This window comes from Mya arenaria, chromosome 13 (genome assembly GCF_026914265.1).
Source record: "Mya arenaria isolate MELC-2E11 chromosome 13, ASM2691426v1".
Classification (NCBI taxonomy): Eukaryota; Metazoa; Mollusca; class Bivalvia; order Myida; family Myidae; genus Mya; species Mya arenaria.
This window is the reverse complement of record NC_069134.1, coordinates 62300032-62324319: the sequence shown is the minus strand read 5'-3', so window position 1 is coordinate 62324319 and position 24288 is coordinate 62300032. Positions and strand designations below refer to the sequence as shown.

The 24288-nt window shown below is 36.0% G+C and overlaps 2 protein-coding genes across 5 annotated transcripts in view; both read left to right on the top strand.

Annotated features, from left to right (window-relative positions):
• The window catches only part of LOC128213446 (uncharacterized), a 57386-nt gene that overhangs the window by 14921 nt on the left and 18177 nt on the right, over positions 1–24288 (top strand). For all 4 annotated transcript variants that reach the window (XM_052919143.1, XM_052919144.1, XM_052919145.1 and 1 more), the window contains exon 3: positions 13705–13914. In XM_052919143.1, coding sequence (XP_052775103.1) covers positions 13705–13914 — 210 coding nt within the window. The remainder of the gene's footprint in view (positions 1–13704; positions 13915–24288) is intronic.
• The window catches only part of LOC128213444 (uncharacterized), a 33353-nt gene continuing 32790 nt past the window's right edge, over positions 23726–24288 (top strand). Inside the window, exon 1 of the mRNA XM_052919141.1 lies at positions 23726–24207. The gene's annotated coding sequence lies outside the window, so the exon portion shown is untranslated. The remainder of the gene's footprint in view (positions 24208–24288) is intronic.

Here is a 24288-nt window from a genome sequence, read left to right as displayed (position 1 = left end):
GGGTTATATTGCCAGTCAAGAATTTTTTTTACATTTTTCAGATTTGAAAATGCAAAAGTAAATGCAGAAATCAATCTTATCATGCAAATGAGGTAATCAAGAAACGTTACCAAGAAATATTACTTCAAAGTTAAATTCCTGTACTGAAAACAAAATGTTTACAGGCTAGTAAGGTCAAGGATCTGTTGAGTGGCGCCATTAAAGTTATTGGCTGAAGCCGGAGCTAGTGGGCGTTGACAGTGTTGCAGGTAATATTGCTGTTCATGAACACCCTCAATCCAACCTCCAGACTGATGTTGTCATGCTAAGGATATAGTTTGTCCTCCCAATGATATTTTGGTTAAAATCCGTATTTGAAACTAACTGAACACGAAAGTACATTTAGCGCATTCGAATTACTGGTAAATAAACATCGATATATCTTAAAATATATTGTCTATGACATTGATGAAGTTATCTCGAAATGGAAAATAAATGGTAATACAAAACTACCAGTGGCGGGGAATTTGTCCGTCCCAGTTTTTTCCCGAAACATGCACTATGTGTATAGTTTCAGATGTAGGTGAAACTTAAAGATGCACTCTTACTCCCAAATAAGATTTGTCACAATTAATACAATTGTTTTAGTACATCTAAAAGATGAATAAATATAAAAAACAATGGTTCTTATGAAGGATACCGAGTTTAATTTGAAGGAAAGTTGCAGAAAACACGGTAATTCTACCTTATGAAACGATGGTAGACCGCAGTAAATATTTTAGCACTCACCAATCATTTAATATTTTTGCGTTTTCATCTATTAAATACACGGTTACAATCTTGTTATCAGTAATTAATATTTTCCATAAATGCATTATTTAGTAAGTAGTTAAAGGTTAATCACTCAAAATGTATATTTGTTACACATGTGTTTGTATGGATTCTGAAAAAGAGTGTCACTTTAATGGAAACGTATTCATGTTATCTTCTTAAAGCTGCACTCTAACAGATATACCATTTTTACAACTTTTTTATTTTTTGTCTTGGAAAGAGCAAATATTTGCGTAAATATCTGCCAACCAATGATAAAAGATTGCTGACAAAATATCAGATCGCAAATTTTCATATTTCCGTTTGAAAATTAATGTTTTATGACTAAAACAGTTACTAAAGGTTTAAGAAAAATGCATAAAACATCAATTTTTGAACATAAATATAAAAATCTGTGACCTAATTTTTTGTCAGCAGTATTATATAACTGGTTTCCATGCATTTACGCACAAATCGGCTCGTTCCAATACAAACAAATAAAAAAGTTGTCAAAAACGTTCAATCTGTGAGAGTGCAGCTTTAAGGTTATTTATATCTTATATCGAACATTGCAGTTGCCTCTTCTGTGTCACATAATAGTAAATTTTGTTTTAACGATGAAATGGAAATTGACTGAAATTATATATGTGCGAACTTTAGTTGTCTATTTAGAACCAAAATGAGCAATTTTCACCACATATCATGCTTATATTGATATACATTGGTTTACTGGAAGTTATGCCGTGTGTCTGATAACAAGAGGAGAAAAAAGAAGTATACTTAAAATAAATGAAATACGCATCAAATTTCAATTCCCCATTTTAGCAGTCCTTGGTAAACGATACTTAAATGTATCTAAATTGTGTTTTCCATCTTGTGTTTTCGTCTTCACAAATGCCCTGGAGATGTTTTAGGTAACACTATACTTAGTTTCCATATGAGGCATCTTTCAGATTGGAAAATGCCATTTTTTAGCCTTGCAAAGATATGTTAACCAATTATTTCCTCAGATTTCATTTCAAATCCAATTTATTTAAACATTAAAATGGTATTTAATGTTTCTCCTAAGAAAATTAACTGAGGCTTTGAAGTTAAGAACCGGAAGTTGGTTAAATATTCATTCAGCATTAAAATAGATTACTCTCTGAGAAATTCATGTATTTATTTCTGTCTGATTGCAAGTAGCTGACTTAAGTCATATTATAACAACTATTATTTGCATTACACAGCCTTAATCAAAATATTTACATAAAGCAGCATCCACAATCTTAAATAAAGAGAGTGCTGGGCCATATCCTGGTACCTGGTATTTAAATATAACGTATCTTTCATCAAGAATCGTAGTTCTAAGCGGTTTAATACCTCGGATATATTTTCAACAGTGCAATGGTATGGCTGAAATACTAAATCGCTCTTAGGTGAATTGTGAAATGGCTCCTTGTTGTTTTTTAGCTTTCAATCATTGTGCAATGAAAACAAACGCAAGGTCGTCGTGTTCCAGTAGCTTCTCTTTAAGTATTGGGCAGAAAAATCCAACAGAGATGGTTTTCAATATGCAAAATCAGTAAATTTTATGGTCATGCATCATTGACTCCATTCACTGTATAAGTCCGCTTTTTATATCAAGCAATCCGATTAGCTACATCGTTCTTAGATTCAATTAAGATCAGTATTGAATACCACCCCAGCTGGTCTCAATTTCTCGAAAATTCTTAAACTTATCAAGCTTAAGTAGCTTATATCATTAAACTAAATTCTTTTCTTATTCTTACTAAATTTAACTGAGTTTTTCGTAATTATCATTAAGATTATGTTCTTTTAAAGTCCGAAAACTCTAATACATGTGGACATAACACAAATTATATCAAAGCAATAATAGTGAGCTTTGCTTGAGCCAGTTATAAGGGACTTAAGATGTTTTGAGAATCGGGACCAGTGCAATTACATAAAATGTCAGACCTAAACTTTTCAAATGAAAACAACTACAACGATTTCAAATATAACAATTAGGTTAAAGGTGTGAGAACATGTTCAATATTATGTATTCATCTTAAGACTGTGATAAACTGGACATATTTTGTTCTAAAAGTATTACCTTGGTTTCCAGGAACTAAACATTATTGAATGAGTATTTTCTGCTTTACGTGTACCTGTTCTGATGTAATTAGCATCGACAGATGTCGATTGTTTATTCAGTGTTTAACATTTGGAATGAGTCCGCAAGGAATACACTGGGAAATTTCTCAGACACAGTGCAGTGTCCCCGGTTTTAATTGATTTTCTTGAACCATCTGGAATTTTATCTTGCACGTTTGCAACGGTGAACTATTGTTGGACGAATTGCATGTGGCATGAATCAATTGATTTTGGAATCTTTAGGCGCAAATTGGACAGAAATTTCTTCATGTTTTTAATGTTCACTGTCAAGGGGTACCAAGATGCACCCCCAATTTATTATTCTTCAAATTCTGTAACCATTTGTGACAGAAGGTCTGGAGTAATGTTGCAAGTCCCCCTGATTGGTTCTATTACTGCTGTAGAAATGTTTGGCATGTTTACAAGAGGGCAATAACCTTTTTGCATGTAATGGACAAAAGATTGCATACATTTTTAAGTTCTTTGCTATACGATCGTGGTGATAATTCCATGTAATTCCACGGAAACTACAGGGACATGCCCAGAAGTCAATTTTTTAAACCACATCCTGGTTAGAGGCACAATGTTTAAGGCTAATAAGCCATCAAATCTTCACTCTCACAGATTTACCGTTTTGACAATTCGACAACCTGCAATCTAATTGCTTTGTCAGTAGTCTTATCTCCCAGGTTTTCAGGTATTATAATGCAAAAATTGGCACTTCCAAGACAAAAAAAATGTCAAAACGTTCAATCTGTGAGAGTCCAGCATTAAAAGAGAGACATAAAACGTCACAAAAACACAAAAATAGACTACATATCCACGTGTATATTGGTTATTAATACACATTTGGGTTACCCCCTTAGATTTAGACCTCTTGGGACGTATTTAATATAATTTTATTCCTTATCCTCCGACGTGCCTCACTGAATCCGTATACTCCATGGGCCAGTTATTCTTACATTACAATCGAAACACTCGGACTCTTATCTGAAAATTAAGTTAAGTAAAAGGTGGTTGTTGCATGCAGCCCCTGTACATGGCCACAATATATAAATAAACGTAAAATTATGCAGTGATAGTGAGTAATGATTCCTCCATCCTCTCAAAACATAATTTGTTTTGTTTTGTTCTCTTGTATTCACTACAAACGGGAAACCAAATTCCTAACGTTAGCCACAAACACCTTTACTGATCGCAGGGCTGATTGGGAACCATCTTACATGATTTAAGCCAACGTGTTAGAGAAACCAGCCTAGATAATCTTGAAAACCATTCAATTTCCAGAATCTGGGGCCTTTAATTTATACAACAAAAGCAAAGGAAAAGAAAGCCTTTATAATCATTAACAATACACATTTCCTGAGGGTGGGTTATTTATGAAACTGTTAGCATTGCTTCAAGACAATAAAACACTTTTTTATTCCATACGTTTAAGGACTTCTAGAAGCTGTCCAAAATGATATTTGGAAAGGAGATGGTAAAAGGTTTCAGACAATGCCTCGAATACTCAATACTACAATGTGTACTGGAACTGGAAGCATTGTGTAGGGTTTTCTTTACAATTTAATTTCCAATTAGACCTGCAGTAAAAGATGTAACTCGTTGTTACACGGAAACATTTAATGAATGAATGAAGGTAGAATCTGTAAGGGGCATGGATTTGAGCAGAATTTGAATCAAGGTCACTGGGTCCATATTTACAAACGTTTTAAATCTAAGTGTAATAATACAATGTAAAAAGGGACAAGCCCAGAAGTCGAATATTTAAATATAAACCCTGTTGAGGCGCACAACCGGGCAAGTTCCAAAAGACAATGTAAAAGAGCTATGTAAAACGAACATTTTAACACCACATACACATATTCAGATACCTGAAACAAACTTATACCACAAACACAAACACAAACACCAAAACAAACGTAAACCACAAACACAAATTCAAACACCAAAACAAACTTAAACCACATACACAAATACAAACACCAAAACAAACTTAAATCACAAACACAATACAAACACCAAAACAAACTTAGACCACATACACAAATACAACGACCAAAAACCCCCACTTAAACCACATACACAAATACAAACACCAAAACAAACTTAGACCACATACACAAATACAAACACCAAAACAAACTTAGACCACATACACAAATACAAACACCAAAAAACAACACTTAAACCACATACACAAATACAAACACCAAAAAACAACACTTAAACCACATACACAAACACCAAAACAAACTTAAACCACATACACAAATACAAACACAAAAACAACAACACTTAAACCACATACACAAATACAAACACCAAAACAAACTCGAACCACATACACAAACACCACAAATATATAAAAAAATACTTTACCGTTAAATAATGGGATAACCACCTTTGAACGGTCAATGAAACAAGAGTTCACTGGAAACCGAGTCTTCTGAGGGCTTAAAGTAGTTAACATGGCCATAACCTCACAATTGTCCCATCATTTATCAATACTCACTAGATTTAAAATTTATAAAGATATAAATAAAGACAGAGGACGCAAGACAGCAAATCTGAATTTTATTTTACTGAATTTGCTATTTGGAGAACTGTAATGGGAATAGTTGCTATACATGTAACAGATGGCATGATGTATGTGTATGTACACATATTTTGTCAAAAGTAATGGTGTTGAAGATATTTTGAGACATTCGAAAATTCCTTCTTTCTGAGCCAGAGGCAGCCTTTGAGATTTCTGAATATATCGATTAACATTCGCAGAAGTTCTCCCAGGGCAGTATTTGTTTTCCTGTCTTTTATTTCACACACGTACACAATGAATTATGGCACCGCACCGGACATGGTTTATTTCACAACATATTCCGACTAAATCAAAAGTCAGAATTTTATATAGTGTCTAGCCGGACTGAACCGAGTTAATCCGCTTTTTGTTCTGATAATGTTTGCATAATCATACGATGTCTCGTCAAATACCGATTTGCACAGACGTTATATCTAATTATATATGCATTTTCGATTCAGCTTAAAGGCTTAGTTTAAGGAATATTTGGCATGATAATCCCCTGCTGTGCATCTCCTGCTAATTGCACTGGTGTCGCAGTAGGGGTCAATTTCCGGTGTTTTCGTTTATTGGCTCACAGGGCCATTTAGGGTCCATTTTTATAATAAAACACCCCAGACTGCACAGCAGGATACTCAGATTGGAGATCTGATAAGACAATTAGGCAATAAGATTAAGATCAATTAACAGAGGTTATATACAAATACACGTTTTTTTTTTTTTTTTTTTTTTTTTTTTTTTTTGGGGGGGGGGGGGGTCACTTATAGAAGGCTTAAACTAGGCCTTTAACAGTGCTGTGGAATTGGCCACAATGTTCTAGTATTCCTGAGCATGACCTTGGACTATAAATGTCTATCTTATCCATGACCGAATCATTGTGGCCATGGCTTACAAGTATGTTGTCTGTACCCAACCTAAATACCTGTGCGTTCTGGAAACCAGCGTTATTATCTCAAGAGAAATCTCCCATATACACGTTCTTGGTTTATAATTAATATATGTTAATCATTAATAATTATAAACTATGTTTCCGATCTTGGTTCAGCCTCCGTTCATACAGGGTGGATATTTGTTCGAACACCACCTGGTCAAGACATATGTATGTATGGTAACACTTAACACATTAATCTACTGATATCTCTATACCGAACATTTATTGGCAAATTGTCATAATAACAAAAAAACATTGACCACATAACTTATTAACATTAACACACCACAGTTGGCTAGACATCAGCTTATAACAACACATATATTAGTAGTAATACTTGGTATGTAATGAAAACTACATTTAGTATAACGAGGGGACTAGCAGGTACAGTGTGTTGCCTAATTAACATGGCATACATACATGTTTTTCATCATTCTTAGAATTCTAGTTATACTACTCAAAATTTGATAAGGATCACTTGATTAGTTATTTGTAAAAACTTAATAAAATAAGCATGCTTATTTAATTTCAAAGCATTAGTTTTATTCCTTCGTAGGCCTCTAGAATGTTCGATGATTTTGATTGTATTGCTACCAGCGCGTGCACGGGCGGCACGGAAAACTGCATACCCACGAAATAAGGCTTTTGGGCATACATGTAACAACTTAAACATGTGGTCATTTCTTGTTTTTCGCTTCGTGTATTCGTTTTTGCTCGGATCATCTACCACATTGTGTTCAAAATGCCAAACAGAAGACGTTTAACTCCTGATGAAATGCATGTTGGCATTGGAATGCTGGAGGCAGGGTTGTCTCAGAGGACTGTGGCAGAACACCTGAATGTGTCACAAAGTGAAGTTTGCATGATGTGGAATCGTTATCAAACGAATGGAAATGCTCAACATCGACATGGTGGTGGTCGTGCAAAGGCTACATCTGACGTTCAGGATCGTTACATTACAGTTTTAGCCAGACGTAACCGCTTTCGTAACGCCACTTCGTTACGTAATGACTTCCAGAACGCCACAAACGTAAGAGTTTCAACGCAAACCATCAGGAATCGTTTGCATAGTGCTGGCTTGATGGCACGACGACCGGCAATTCGCATCCCATTGACCCGATACCACATCCAGGAGCGTTTGGACTGGGCACGTCAACACGTTGGATGGACGTTAAACGAATGGACCACAGTGTTTTTTACAGACGAATCAAAGTTTAGTATTGACTTTACAGATCGACGTTCCAGAGTGTGGAGGGGACGTGATGAATGTTTTGCTCCTGTTTGTTTTGCCGAACATGACCGTTATGGCAAGGGCTCAGTCATGGTATGGGCCGGTATCAGCATGCACGGGAAAACAGTCTTACACCTTAATTGAAAACGGTACGTTGACGGCTGTTCGTTATTGTAACGAGATCCTGGACGTTTATGTTCGACCGTATGCAGGTGCAATCGGTCCTGATTTCATTCTCATGGATGATAATGCGCGCCCACACAGAGCAAACATCACAAACCAATTTCTGAAAAATGCTACCATCGAGAGAAAGGACTGGCCAGCTCGTTCCCCCGACATGAACCCGATCGAGCATGCCTGGAACATGCTTCAGAAAGCTGTTTCTGCTCGTCCGGTCCAGCCAACAACGGTTCATCAGTTCAGAACACCGCTCCAGGAGAAATGGGCCAGACTCCCTCAGCAACAGCTCCGGAGGCTTATCAGCAACATGCGGAGGCGATGTCAAGCTGTTATTGACACTCGTGGACATCACACACGCTACTAACATTGGTTTAAGAAAAGTTCAAAGATATTCTGTTGAATTTCACAATTTGTTAACAACCTGATATACGCCTGCTTTTGACCCCTATCATGTTTAGGAGTCCGTTACGCTTGAACGGAATTGGTTTGGTACTGATCTCTTATAACATTTGAAACCTGAAACAATGCCATTTGATAACATTTAGTGTTGATATATCGTTTTCTTGAAATACGTATGTACTTTATATTAAAAAACATGTGGTGACCCCATCTTTTTCCATATTGGATCACCAATTTTATATTGTACCAAAATGACGTCTATTTTCCGATTCTGATGAATAAATGAAACATCTAAACATGTTTACAGGTAATCGACGTGATATATATGTTCTTACCTGATATGGTTTCCTTTGCCCCGTATATCCTAAATCGGGTCACCTACTAACCCCGTAACTTATAATACATTAACGTAAAATGATATTCAGATGCAACTACCCGCAAGTTACAAAATTTACACAATAATAAAGGGTCACCATGCCTCCACAATTAACATTATTGGGCATAGGAGACCTTTATAGACAATAAAATATAATAAATAAACTCGTAAGATATATGTATTCTGTCAACGTCATTCACTCTATTGTGCAGTTATAACAAGAAATCCGATTAGCTACATGTTCTAAGATCCAATGAAGACTAATATTGAATACCAGCCACGGGATCCAAATTAACGGATAACTTAATAGACAATGCATACCAATCGACATCATAAGAGATATGTATTCTGTCAATATATAAGTTGAGGATATAAAACTGTTTAAGCTATTTAATCATAATAATTACTGTCATATGATTATGTCACAATGACTTCCAACTTAATTAAGTACTCAAAGAAATCGCATTTAACTACCACTAGAATCTTAAATCATAAGTGGTTATAACGAGAAAACAAATAAAATTCTCAATCACTTGTGAAATCATAATGTTAGAGATATCATATTCAAGTAAGCACAGTGTGTGTTGTTATCTTTAAAATCTCGTTTCCAAAATCATTCATTACAAGTTTTGTTTTAGGTGTTGTTGTTTTTGTAAGTTGCTGCTGTTGTTGCTGTTGTTGATATTTTTGTTGTTGGTATCGTCTGGTGTTTTTTTATGTTGTTGTTTTAATGGTTGTTTTGTCCATGTTGCTGTTTGTTGTTGTTTTTTATTTTGTTGTTGTTGTTTTTTTTGTCTGGTTTCGTTGTTTTTGTTTGTTGTTTTTGTTGTTGTTGTTGTTGCTGCTGTTTATATGTTTTCATCCTGTTTAATTAAAGAGCAGATGTTTGACATACTTTATTCTTATTTCCATGCTTTAAAATAAAATTGCAATATTCTAGGAAAATAGATTGAATAGCCCAGTGTGTGGAACAATATACTTATTCATCTCATTTCGGGATTTCCTAGAAAGTAATTGGTTTCTATCTTTAACGTTTTTGTTTTTTGGACCATTAGGGAGATAAAATGGCATACCATATCTCAGATACTCTGGATCTTTTGCCAATATTTTTCTTTTATCGAGTGTTTAATAGGAAGTTTATTATTTAGGCCGTATCAGATGACTTCTAGACTGGGTTCCTTGGAAATGTTTCAATCATTATCTGATGCACTGGGACTATTTAAAATGTTTGGCGCCGAACGGAACAACCTTGTATGCGTATTACCAAGAAAGAGAAGACGAGCTAGAGAAAAAACAGTTTTACAACGGTTACGTTTCGTTTTGTGTTTCGCCCTAGTAGATAATTCATCTTACGAAAAAAAAATACGAACATGGAAGGTGGCGCAAATTTATGTTGGGTTAAATTCTGACCATTGTCTACCACACTTCTGACAACGGCGTAGTAAAACCGGTTTTACACCCGAACACACTTGTCGGGTAACACTCTTGCCATGGCCTAGTGTATACCGGTTTTACACCCAAACACACTTGTCGGGTAACACTCTTGCCATGGCCTAGTGTATACCGGTTTGACACCCAAACACACTTGTCGGATTACACTCTTGCCATGGCCTAGTGTATACCGGTTTGACACCCAAACACACTTGTCGGATTACTTATAACCATGCCCTAGTGTATACCGGTTTTACACCTAATCACACTTGTCGGATTACACTCTTACCACGCATTGTCTAGTGTATACCGGTTTGACACCCAAACATACTTGTCGGATTACACTCTTACCATGCATGGCCTAGTGTATACCGGTTTGACACCCAAACACACTTGTCGGATTACACTCTTACCATGCATGGCCTAGTGTATACCGGTTTGACACCCAAACACACTTGTCGGATTACACTCTTACCATGCATGGCCTAGTGTATACCGGTTTGACACCCAAACACACTTGTCGGATTACACTCTTACCATGCATGGCCTAGTGTATACCGGTTTGACACCCAAACACACTTGTCGGATTACACTCTTACCATGCATTGTCTAGTGTATACCGGTTTTACACCCAAACACACTTGTCGGATTACACTGTTACCATGCATTGTCTAGTGTATACCGGTTTGACACCCAAACATACTTGTCGGATTACTTATAACCATGCCCTAGTGTATACCGGTTTGACACCTAAACATGCTTGTCGGATTACACTCTTACCATGCATGGCCTAGTGTATACCGGTTTGACACCCAAACACACTTGTCGGATTACACTCTTACCATGCATGGCCTTGTGTATACCGGTTTGACACCCAAACATACTTGTCGGATTACACTCTTACCATGCATTGTCTAGTGTATACCGGTTTTACACCCAAACATACTTGTCGGATTACACTCTTACCATGCATTGTCTAGTGTATACCGGTTTGACACCCAAACATACTTGTCGGATTACACTCTTACCATGCATTGTCTAGTGTATAACGGTTTTACACCCAAACATACTTGTCGGATTACACTCTTACCATGCATTGTCTAGTGTATACCGGTTTGACACCCAAACATACTTGTCGGATTAAACTCTTACCATGCATGGCCTTGTGTATACCGGTTTGACACCCAAACATACTTGTCGGATTACACTCTTACCATGCATTGTCTAGTGTATACCGGTTTGACACCCAAACATACTTGTCGGATTACACTCTTACCATGCATGGCCTAGTGTATACCGGTTTGACACCCAAACATACTTGTCGGATTACACTCTTACCATGCATTGTCTAGTGTATACCGGTTTTACACCTTTATAGACATTTCGGGTTGCTTCTTACCATGGCTTAGTATATTACACCCTAACAAACTTGTTTGGTTACACTCAATCCATGTTTTCGTGTAAACCGTTTTCACACCCGAACACACTTGTTGTGTAACATTCTTACCAATATCTAGTATAAACTGATTTACACCTTAACGCACATTTCGCGTTGCTTCTAAGCATGGCCTCGTGTATACCGGTTTTACATCCAAACACATTTGTCGGGTTACTTTTAATCATAATCTAGTGTAAATGAGTTTTACACCCAAACACACTTGTCGGATTGCTTCTAACCATGGCCTAGTGTAAACCGTTTTCACACCCGAACACACTTGTTGGGTAACATTCTAACCTTGACGCGTATTAACGTTTTCTCCCTATGCTTGTACACGTGCAAAACATTTTTCAATGTCAAAAAATAGTAATTTATCAAAAACGATATCCAAAATAACGTTTTACTACCAACTCAATTTCTTTCCTCTGTTTTCCGGGTTGAAACTGTTATGCAGCTTTTATGCAGTTTACCTGTATTTCTATGTTTTCGGTCCTCTTGGGTATGTAGGTTGGAATTTTTACCAGGCTCCGTCGGCCAAACATGAATGGAATGTTTCTAGGAGGGCTTATGCAACTCATGTGGGAATTTGTTAATACAAACATCAAAATGTAATCAATGTTTCTAGTGATGTTGCATGAAAAGATACCATAAAATTATTCCACTAATAACTTCGAAGGTTAATGATGCCTTCTCACGAACATTATTCTGTTTCTTAATAACAAATCATTAAATCATAATTTACGTAATCAACTCTTGGTTAAGGTTTTGTAGCGGAAATCAAAAGGAAAACTTGGCATTTTCTGGCTCAACTACCGGAATTAAAACGTTAGCCCATCCATCATTATAATTATATTGTCAACATTAGCTTTAAAATTACCCCTCATCTGCTTTGGAAGCGCTGCCAATGAAATCCGTACGAAACGATAGTAGCAAACCTAGTCGCCAAAATACTGGTTTAAGGTACCAATAACACACTTTTATTGACAACTTTTATTGACAACAAACGATAACAACAAAGCATACCAGAATAATATAATACATAAAATAGAACGGGATTAGGTGCAGCAAATTTACTGCAATTACATTTTCCAAAGGCAGATCCAAGATTCCCTTCCTCCAAAACCAACATTTATTTGGTTTAAAGTGTTGGGAGGGAGGCTTGGGGAAGAATTTTTTTAACAATTTATGGTCCAAAATGGTGCATTTTGGGCGTAAATTTTACTCTTTTTACCTATACTGTAATTAAAAGTAAACTTGGACGATTTTAGTGGGCGAGGGGAGGGGCGGTCGAGTTAAACACAGGTTTAATAATGCGACCCCCCCCCCCGGAGCAGCAAGAATTTTCATGCTCTAAGTACATAGTACATTGCGCGGTTTTAAAGACCCACTTAATTGCGTTACCATAATTATAAGATATAACTGTAATTATCGAAAGAAAGAAGACATTCTTCCACAACGCGTTTCGCTATTTTATAGTCTCCAGCATGTAAAAGCGATTTAGCTTAATGAATTAAACAGTCATATAATTATGAAAAACTTTGATAATAGTTAAGGCGTGGCATTCAATATTGGTCTTAATTGCATCTTAGTATGATGTAGCGTATCGGATTTCGAGTTATAAATAACCATCCAATACAGTCAATGATCATATCAATTTTGTATAATCATGATATTGAATTAAGTTGCATATTGAATACATCTCAAAACCGACTCTTGATTATTTCATCAAAGTTCTCTGTACCAACTATTAAGTCCACTTCTTATGGAAGGGAAACAATCCACGTATTGACATTTTTCTTCTGTGTGAGAAGTTGTGTCCTCTCTTTCTTGGCGAAATGATTACTGAGCTTGGATTATGTGTTTTCTTGACAAGTCTTGACAAGGGTAGAGTAGTGGGCAGTGACTGTCATGCCTAAACGTGTCTGTCTGCCTTCCTGCCTGGCCTGGCCGCCCGTCCGTCCGTCCGGTCCGTCCGTCCGTCCGTCCGTCCGTCCGTCTGTCTGTCTATCATAATCATTTGGATATATTGATTAAGCTCTTTATAAGGTTCGTCTGGCAATCTTAGCCTCCTTCGGTGTAAAGCTAGACGCTTTGCTGCATCTCTGGGCGGCGGCACTTCCGTTAGCATCATTTTCAGAAAAGGAGAGTCTTTAGCTGACGAATCGTTGACACCCGTAAGCAAAATTATTCATGTAAATTGTTCTTCCCATTTCAGCACAGAGCATGGGACACGCACGAAATCCCCGAACGGAACCCGTCACGTGACCATAGTTGTCACTGATGCCTCTGAGGAGGAAGGGGAGGAAGACGAGGAGGAGGAAAGAACATACCCTACTTCCGGGGAACACAGTCCAATTCCGGATCCGGACCGACCGGACACTCCTGCTGGGGAAGAGGGGTCATGGCCTCTGAAACGATCTCAAAGGTGAGGGGAATAGTTAAACGAGTTATGTAGGGTAGTGTATATTTGTTTTGCAACTCTATGTTCGACAATTCGGTTCAGGGGCGGATTCAGAAGTTGACCTCAGAAATGAAAATTATTTGGTTAAATATGTTGGCAGGAGGGTTTGGGTTCTCCCCTATGAATATTTTATCAATATCTAGTCCAAAGTGATGCATTTTGTGCGAACTTTTCCCCCGTTATTGAAATAATAAACAAATAATGTAAACTTAGGTTTGTAGATTTTAGGGGTGGTGGTGCTGTTGGTAATACATGTTGAATGAATTGATATATGTTATACAGCAAAACTATAGGGCCAAGCCTTGTAGCCAAGCATACTATGAATTTAAAGCTGCACTCTCACAGATTGAACGTTTTGACAACTTTTTTATTTGTTGTCTTCGAACGAGCCAATTTTTGCGAAAACCGTAGGAAATCAGTTATATAAGACTGCTGACAAAAAATTAAATCAAAGATTTTATATTTCAGTTCAAAAATTGATGTTTTATGCATTTTTCTTAAACCGTTACTAACGGTTTAAGCCATAAAACATTAATTTTCGAACGGAAATATGAAAATCTACGATCTGAGTTTTTGTCAGCAATCATATGTCATTGGTTTTCAGATATTTACGCAAACATTTGCTCTTTCCAAGACAAAAAGTTGTAAAAATGGTAAATCTGTGGGAGTGCAGCTTTAAATATTCAAGGATTGTATGTATATGTGACTCCGGTGCAAATATAAGTTATCGTATACACACTTCATACATGATGTAGGGTTTTGTCGTTAGCTATGTTGTAATTTCACAAAAATACAAGTGGTAATAACGCGGCTCAAAGCCCGAGACATTCAGATAGTACACGAGCGCTTGCGCGAAGGTATAAATTTAAGCACGAGGATCACGGGTGACGTCACTGTGTTGTCATGTGACCACGTTGTTACGGTTCAGTAAATGTCGTTTATTTGGACAGTAGGTATAGAACGATTATCCTCATTGTGCTTGTAACCGTTCCGAGATGGGAGTTAATGTGTGGACGAAGACCAACAAAACACTCTAGAATATGGAACAATCCAGATTAATGACTGTAACCTCAGAACTGTAATTTCCGTTCTCAAAATGACTTGGAAAGGCGACAAACTTTATTACTCACAACCATTAATAAAATCAAAATATCGTTCTCGGCAGTCCAAATTAAGCACATACATGGGTATTCGGTACGCAAGGGTGAGGAGGGAAGTTTACGTCCTCCAAAGTCAACAAGCGAGGGTTGGGAAGTATCCATACGTAAAGTCCATTTGCCATTCATTATTTTATACTTGACCATTCAAATTTATTTTAATAAGAGAGAAATCGCACATAAACAAACAAATCTAAAAACAAAAATCAATGTCAGAACAGAGGATAAATAAAGATTTCTCTTTTCTTCAACACATCATCCAATCAATGTAAGTATTTTCTTATCTATCCTTTAAAGCTGCACTATCACAGATTAACCGTTTTGACAACTTTTTTTGTGTTGGAATGAGACATTTTTGGCGTAAATATCTGAAAACCAGTGATAGTGCTGACAAATCGCAGTTTTTCTTATATTTCCGTTCAAAAATGAATGTTTGATGGCTAAAAGCATTACTAACGCTTGAAATGCATAAAACATTTCCCAAAAAAATAGCTCGTTCAAAGACAAAAATTGTAAAAACGTACAAGCTGTGAGATTGCAGCTTTAACAAAAAACAACAAAACAAAACCCACAATCAATGTAAAAAAAATCCCAATTAAGTAAAACAATTAATAATAAAGATTGATTAACCAGGATTGGCCTTGCATCTGTTTCTCTTGGCCACAACGACAGCAATCAATCCAAAGAATCAAAAACTCAATTTGTATTTTGGCGTACTCTTTCCTCCATCCTCTCAAATGAAATGCAAGAGCTCTCTTTTCTGTTTTATGTCAGTGTTTCATTATTGTTTTGTCAAGGCGCCAGCGCTGCAAAGAATTTGATGAAGGAACTTATTCTGACAATAACTGTGCACCGTTACATAGCTGATCTTTATCATTTAGACATGTGCTCAGATGTTCAGAAGGTGAACAAACCCTTTGATGACAAAAGTGCAACACCAAGATTATGCACTTAAATAAGTATTACAACTAAGTAGAGATGTGCTAATGATATGACTAATGTTGGCGCAATTGTGAAGTTTGGCACCAAGGCGACCCGGGTTCGATTCCCGGGTTCGATTCCTGGCCTGGGCGCATATGAGTTTAGTTTGTGGTCACCAAGCTGGACAAGTGGGTTTCATCTGGGTACTCCGGTTTCCCCTTCAACAAAGGACCACACTCTCGCGTAACATCGTGCCAACGAGAGTGGTTAATATAATGTTCTAATAACATTAGTAATTCGGTGAAAACTACATAATCGGGGACGAGCCAGAAAGCCCGAATCGTGTTTAATGGCACAGTCTATAATGAAATACTGGCTACGGCTGTCGCCTTAAAACAGCCAGCGGGAAAAAGAGGAAGCCTTTTTTCTCTTCCGTTGATGTAGCTGGCGCTTTTAACTCGGAATAAGATATAACTGTTTGGGTTTAAACCGGTTTGTAAGGGCTCAAGTCCTCAAATCTTGACCCAATAATATGTGTCTGAATTTTAATGAATAGCTCCTAATGAAAACAAGAGCGCCACCGCGCAAACAACACCTGTCGTCTGATATCTTACAGCTGTAAAGTGGGCATAACTTGACCATAATCAGGCCAGAGTTGCGGGCCTTGCGGAACATTTGTGTATTGCCTCTGGCAACATGTGAAGCAAGTTTCTTTAAAGATGCTTGACTGGTGTTTAGGTTGTATGCCTAGGCCTACAGACTTATGTCCGATAAATCGAAATCAGGCATCATCAGAACTACTTTTTGACATGACAATTTAAAATAATTAATGCACCTGAGTTACAAAATGGGATGTATGGTGTACTACGGTTTGAAATAGTACCACTTTATTTAAAAACGTTAATAAGATTGCAACGTTAATGTGAATTTGATAATAAGGCGAAATATCTTATATGAATCTTAGTAGATTAAAATTATGCAAAACGAGGACGAAAAAAGCAAGTGCACCAATACACCCTGTTTTCTTTGAACACCAGACGAGCTAAAATGAATATCAAAGAAAAACAAATCACTAATCTGTAATGCAGTGAGATGTTTTGTATCATATGATAATGTCGTTAACAGTTAATTAAAAATCATAGTGAATTGCCAAGGGACTCATATTGCCCAGCATGTCATTTTTTACCGTCGTTTGATGAAGGAAATCGTCATAAGCAATGCCATAAAAGTCCATTAATAAACAAGTGCCAATGTGTTTTTGTAAATTATATTGACTGCCTGTTAATTAAAAACGAGTTTGGCATGTGCTCATTAATATTTAGCGTCGTGATATCAGTTCAAACACGGAAAGCATACTTCATCACAGACGTGGAAATCACGATCCATTGATTCACAAAGAAGCTCACAGTGGAGCTGAGGGGTCATGATTACGAACAGTCTCAATTCCAAGTCTAGACTCAGACTCAGAAAAGCACATACATGTAAGCCCAAATCTAGACTCAGAATCACAAAAGCACATAAGTCCAAGTATAGACTCAGACTCACAAAAGCACATAAGTCCAAGTATAGACTCAGAATCACAAAAGCACATAAGTCCAAGTATAGACTCAGACTCACAAAAGCACATAAGTCCAAGTATAGACTCAGACTCACAAAAGCACATAAGTCCAAGTATAGACTCAGACTCACAAAAGCACATAAGTCCAAGTATAGACTCAGACTCAGAAAAACACAAAATTCCAAGTATAGACTCAGACTCTGACTCAGAAAAGCACACAAGTCCAAGTCTAGACTCAGACTCAGAAAAGAGCATAAGTCCAAGTATAGACTCGGACTCAGAAAAGCACATAAGTCCAAGTGTAGACTCAGACTCAGAAAAACACAAAATTCCAAGTATAGACTCAGACTCTGACTCAGAAAAGCACACAAGTCCAAGTCTAGACTCAGACTCAGAAAAGAGCATAAGTCCAAGTATAGACTCGGACTCAGAAAAGCACATAAGTCCAAGTGTAGACTCAGACTCTGGAAAGGGCATTAGTCCAAGTCTATACTCAGACTGAGAAAAAACATTTAGGTCCAAGTCAACACTCAGATTCAGAAAAGGACCCAGGGGCAGTGATTACGAACAGTCTCAAGTCTGAGCTCAGACTCAAAACTCATTATGGCAAAACTTCATTCCATTTTAATTTTCCTTCTATAAAAGCATTAATGGTGAATTTGCTGAAATATATCAGTATTTGAATGTTTAACTATTATTTACATATATTTTTTGTAAAAGAAATGGAATAAATATGATTTTTTTGTTCCTTTATAAAAATGCTTTTCTGAGTCTGAGTCTACGCGAGTACCCTTAACATCAGATATGATCACCAAAAATAAAACACATGTGTAGCACATCGAACATCTATCTATCCTAATTTACTCAAGGGAGGGGATATCATATATTTATTGTCTAAAAGAATATCTGTTTCTGTTTTGTATCAATGTGAAGAGGTTTCATGTTTAGAAAAAGCCATAGAGGAAATTGGCTCCCTATCTGTTCTTTATCAAAGATTTCTTTGGATGTTTCTATCAGTCAAAATATAATATTGAATAACACTGCAATGTGTTTTGATTAATGAAACTTGAGGCTACTTAAGGTCTATGGAATCTGTAGTGTTCTTTAGTTGGCATATTAAACAAATATAAAACTGTAATCAAAAGCTTCTTCCTATTAGCTAATATTATACCTTACATAAATGTGTCCCTTGCATGTACATTTTAAGTCGATCGGTCCGTATATCAGTGAATTTTAATAAAAAAAACCTAGTTTATAACGTCTGCGGTCCATATCATATTTTCGGGCGGTCCGGACCTAGTATAATAGTTCTCAGTTCTGTGGTTACATCATGTATGCTTATACAGTATTTCTTCGTGTTCGATTTCATTTCCCGAAACTAGTGTAGGTAGGAAGAAATTCGTTTTAAGTTTCTTGGAGTAGTTGTGGCATTTGTTTATTTTAACAAAAAAACCATCTCTGTTTTGTCTGGTTCAATGTTAACTAAACCATCTTTAAAAAACAGTCAATTCGAGCGTCTTGTTGGCTTCAGAAACAACCGAAATGAGTTTTCAGAACGGATAAAAACAATAATGATAAGAGGTGTCTTACAAGTTTTGGCGGCAAACATTAAGGCTCGGTCTGGTTACTGGTAACAAACAGATTTTTGCCGCGTCTGTTTGTGTCCATGAATTGTCATTTATCAGAGTTAACGAACACAAGAAACTGTACCATGGTACTATCTCCTTAAATAACACAAATACCATAGTTATAATTAAGAACACAACCTACATTTACAGCCAATGAAATTGCAGATGGCAAGCAATTAGTAGTAGGTTTAATCGTTAAGAATGTCAATTTTAGCGGTTTTTTAAAGGTCCGCCCACTGCAATTCATCTGATACACATGGCATGCGTCAGATTTTGCGCTGACAATGTGTCAGCCAATGAGGTTTTATTCTTAGACATTTAGGTGACCTGAAGTAATATTTTAATGATTAAGAAGGGCTCGTTTGCTCCGCACATTCCTAATCATTAAAATATCACTTCATGTCAACTAACTAGTATCAGTAAAGGGTAAACAACGAATCTATGAACTATATACCAGAGCCTAGCTGTGAAACTACAAATTATTTTATTTTGGCATATAAAAACAGTTTCATGTTCAACTGCTCATCAAAAGCGATCAAAGAAATCATGTTTAAAGAGTTGTAAAGAGACTTCTGATTGTAAAAGACATCATGTACATGGAGAGCAATGAACTAGCGAATGCCGATGGGTTGGATTAGAGTTGGAGCGGTATAAAATTTGAACCCATTTGACATGTTTTCATGAACAGTACGGCGATTTTTCTCACGCGTTACAAATTGTAATAAAGAAACCCATTTGTAAATATTACAGCACCACAGTCTTTTGTATGGATGTTATCGATATTTCTCGGAGGGAGAAACCTGACTTGTTTGTTCGAGCGCCTATTTGCAGTTCCTTGGAATGTTATATTGATTCGGACAATGGCCTTGACGCGGTCGCTGCAGCATGGCATTTAGTTGCATCGTCTAGACAATTAGATGTATCATTGATAAACAAGTATTGTTAGACGTATCATCGATAAACAAGTTTTTTTTATATTTTTTTGTCTGATATACGAGTAGATGAATTTCTGAAAATAACTTTTCATTGCAATATTGGCTTTAAAATGGTGTAAATAGAAAATGAAAGTGTTTGTTATCGATAGAGAATTGATATGATATCGACTTTAAACCTCGATAAAATATTTTTGTTTATTTAAAGACTATATTGAATCCAGGTCCGTGTGAATTTTCAGGGAAATCTGTGACTTGTAAATATCTGCACTCCTTAAAGATGCACTCTTACTCCCAAATAAGATTTACCACAATTAATACAATTGTTTTATATATCAAAAATGATGGATAAATGTCGAAAACCATGGTTCTTATGAAGGATACCGAGTTTTATTTGAAAGAAAGGTGCAAAAAAATGGTATGTCTACCTTAATAGACTACAGTAGATCACTGTTAATCTTTTGGCACTCAACAATCATTTAATAATTTTGTGTTTTCAGTTATTAAATACACGGTTATAATCTTGTTATCAGTAATTAATATTTTCCATTAATGTATTATTTGGTAAGTAGTTTTATCACTCAAAATTTATGTTTGTTAAACATGTGCATGCATAGATTTTGAATAAGAGTGTCACTTTAAACAGTAATGTATATTTATATCAGAGTGATTCTGCGGCATGCTAACTGGAGGGTTGTCCACATAAACACAACAGCACATATATAATTAAGAATGTTTGTGAGTTCAGTGCTTATGTCCAGGGAGTGGTTGCTTAATTTAAACTGGTGACCATAAAGGCACACGCACAAATGCAGGGATATAATACACTAATGTCAAAAATATACTTTGTCCATCTTTAAACTTATTCTCAAGTCACGTGACTTGCTTGTATTTAAATCCTTGGGCAACTTTTGAACTTAACGTAATTTTGTAGAACGACGCTGAAAATTTGGCCAAGGATTGCATCATTATAATACTCACAAATCTACAATAGAAGCAGAAAATAGCATAGGTTTTTATAGGCTAAGAAATATTTTCACACGGTTATTTGGAAATCAACATCACTTCTTGTTTGTTTACATCTGTTGTGACCCGTGGTGATCCATGTGAGAACCCCTTTGAAGTCACGTGATTCCTCACCCTGATATACGCACGTTGTCAGGAAGTGACACGATTTTAAATATTTAAACCCACAGCTTTGTTATCTTGAGCATTATGGATTGTAATGATTTTTCTGGGGAAACCCTGACTTCTTTGTTTAATCGCCAATTGGCATTTCCTTCGATTGTTATATTGATTTGGTCAATGACCTTGACACTGCAATTTAAATGCATTGTCCAGACACTCGCCTAAACCAGTATTCAGTGTGTGTATACCACGTGATGAATTACGTTACAAATGCTACGTCGGAAGTCAACATTTTGCTTTGAATGATCACTTAAAATAAAGATAACTTTTATTTTTCTTTACCATTTTTAATGAAACAAAGGGCAGTCTTTGCCGATTAAAGAGCCCCGCTGTCGTTTTATAACCTGAGTTTGATTTGGTGATTAGTTTCCTCAAACACTTCGACAAACCTCTTTCAAAAATGATGTTGTGGCAGTGCTACATCAGGCGGCTGTTTCATGAACATTTTTGTCAAAGAGTTTTAAAAAACTGAACTCTCAATCAAACTCTAGTAAAAGACCGAAGGCGGGGCTCCGTAAGCGGCGTATAGTGCGCCATGTATCATTTAACATGATGAATAAATAGTAAAGTTAGCTTTGTTTAAAGTCTTCAGTAATCAATTTGTGACTAGTTCAGTCCAGTCATTTTTTATCAATAGTAATCACATTGATCTTAACCCTGACTTGTTTGTGAAGTTCCTTGGAATGTTCTACAATGATTTTGACAATGTAAGGAACGTTTTTGACATTTAGGTGCATCGTATAGACACTGTTCTTTGTATTATTAGCTCTGTATGAGCAACAAGAGACGAAATATTTGTATATATTGTGCCCCCCCCTAACCCCCGTGGAAAACCACGTCGTCTGGAAACCCACACTATGATGTTCAATCTATCACATATGGCTCAAAAGTCTCAATATGACAACAGTGACGTATCAAACATAGGTACAGCTGTATATTTATGTCTTCAGATGTATATTTATATCTACAGCTGTATATTTATATCTACAACTGTATATTTATATCTTCAGATGTATATTTATATCTACAGCTGTATATTTATATCTTCAGATGTATATTTATATCTACAGCTGTATATTTATATCTTCAGATGTATATTTATATCTACAACTGTATATTTATATCTACAGCTGTATATTTATATCTTCAGATGTATATTTATATCTACAGCTGTATATTTATATCTTCAGATGTATATTTATATCTACAGCTGTATATTTATATCTACAGCTGTTATTTATAGCTACATATGTATATTTCTAACTACAGCTGTTATTCTTAGATACATATGTATATTTGTAGATATATAGCTGTTATTTATAGCTACAGCTGTTAATCATAGCTACAACTGAATGTTTATAGCTACAGCTATTCTGTAGATGCAGCTGTATATTTATAGCTACAGCTGTTTATCATATCCACAGCTCTATATTTATAGCCACAGCTGTTGTTCATAGCCACAGCAGTTATTCATAGCTACAGCTGTTACTTTTAGCTACAGCTGTATATTCAAAGCTATAATTCTTATTCATATCTACAGCTGTATATTTAAACTAAAAGTTGTTATGCATAGCCACAGCTGTATATTTATACCTTCAACCGTTATTGTCTAGCTACAGCTGTATATGTATAGATAAAGCTGTTATTTATAACTTAAGGTATTATTTAAAGCTACAGCTGTATTTTTGTACCTACAGTTGTTATTTACATCTACAGCTGTATATTTATATCTATAACTGTTTATTTATAAAAAAAACAGTTGCTGTATACTAAACGAAATAGCTGTTATTTATAGCTGTTGTTGTATTCCAAAGTATTGCTACAGCTATGAAATACAGCTGTGACTATACGTAAAAAATATGCCGCCCAGAAATCCAGTTGCAGCTGTATATTTACAAGAAGTTGTTTGATGTTATAACTATAGAATAAAGCTGTATCTTTTTGTTGTTAATATACTTTGGAATACAAAAACAGCTATAAATAACAGATACAGCTTCAAAAGATAATATCAATAACTTTTATTTTACAAAACATGTTTTTGTTTAAAAGATCAAATGAACATACGGGCCTGTTCAAAATGGCGGTATTCACTTATTATGAAGAGTGCATTACAAATCTGTTTACACGAATTTAAATGCCATCGATATAAATTGATAATTAAAGGCAGTAATGGCTATTTAAATCTAGAAAATAAAAACATTCAACATGGTGAAACAGCAACATACTCGTAAGTCGCAAGTATTTCTTGTATTTGCAACGCTTCTATCTTTCTTTTGTTACTGAATATGTAATATAACCCTTCTTTGGAACATTTATGACGTCTCAGAGAACGGCATCAGTTCACATTATTAGTTCTATACGACCGCCAAGAGACGGACAATTCCCTCGAAGGAATTTTATCAATAAACATAACAGCAAGCAAACAGTGGAATATTGGAGCTACAGACTACAGACATTCTGGGGAAGCACACGACCTTGATTTATTACACACACTGCAGTGAACTAATGTGTTGTTTTCATTCCATACTGCTCAAGCATTCTTGCCTGAGTTTTATAGGCTTTTTTCTGGAGTATAGATGTAATGTTGAATGATACATGTTTTGTTCTAGTAGGTCAAGTGATGTATTGAATTAATACGAGATATCCTTCAACGATATTGCATTTACATTATGTCTGGGATGGTTTAGTAATATCCTCAGATGTGAGGAGTACGGCGAGTTAGAATGTAATGACGTAACGATTGGGAGATATATCCAGTGAATGTGGTTTTGTTTGTTGGACAGTTTGTTTTGAGACATATTTCTAGAAATCTAAAACTGTATCGAAAATATAAGAAGGTCACCAATTCAAGAAATGGCGTCAGTGAAAGAGGGGTAAGATTTTAAATCAGTTGATCGAATCTAATTATTCTAACGTGATAAACTGTATCAAAATGCAATTGTATGGTTGGTACT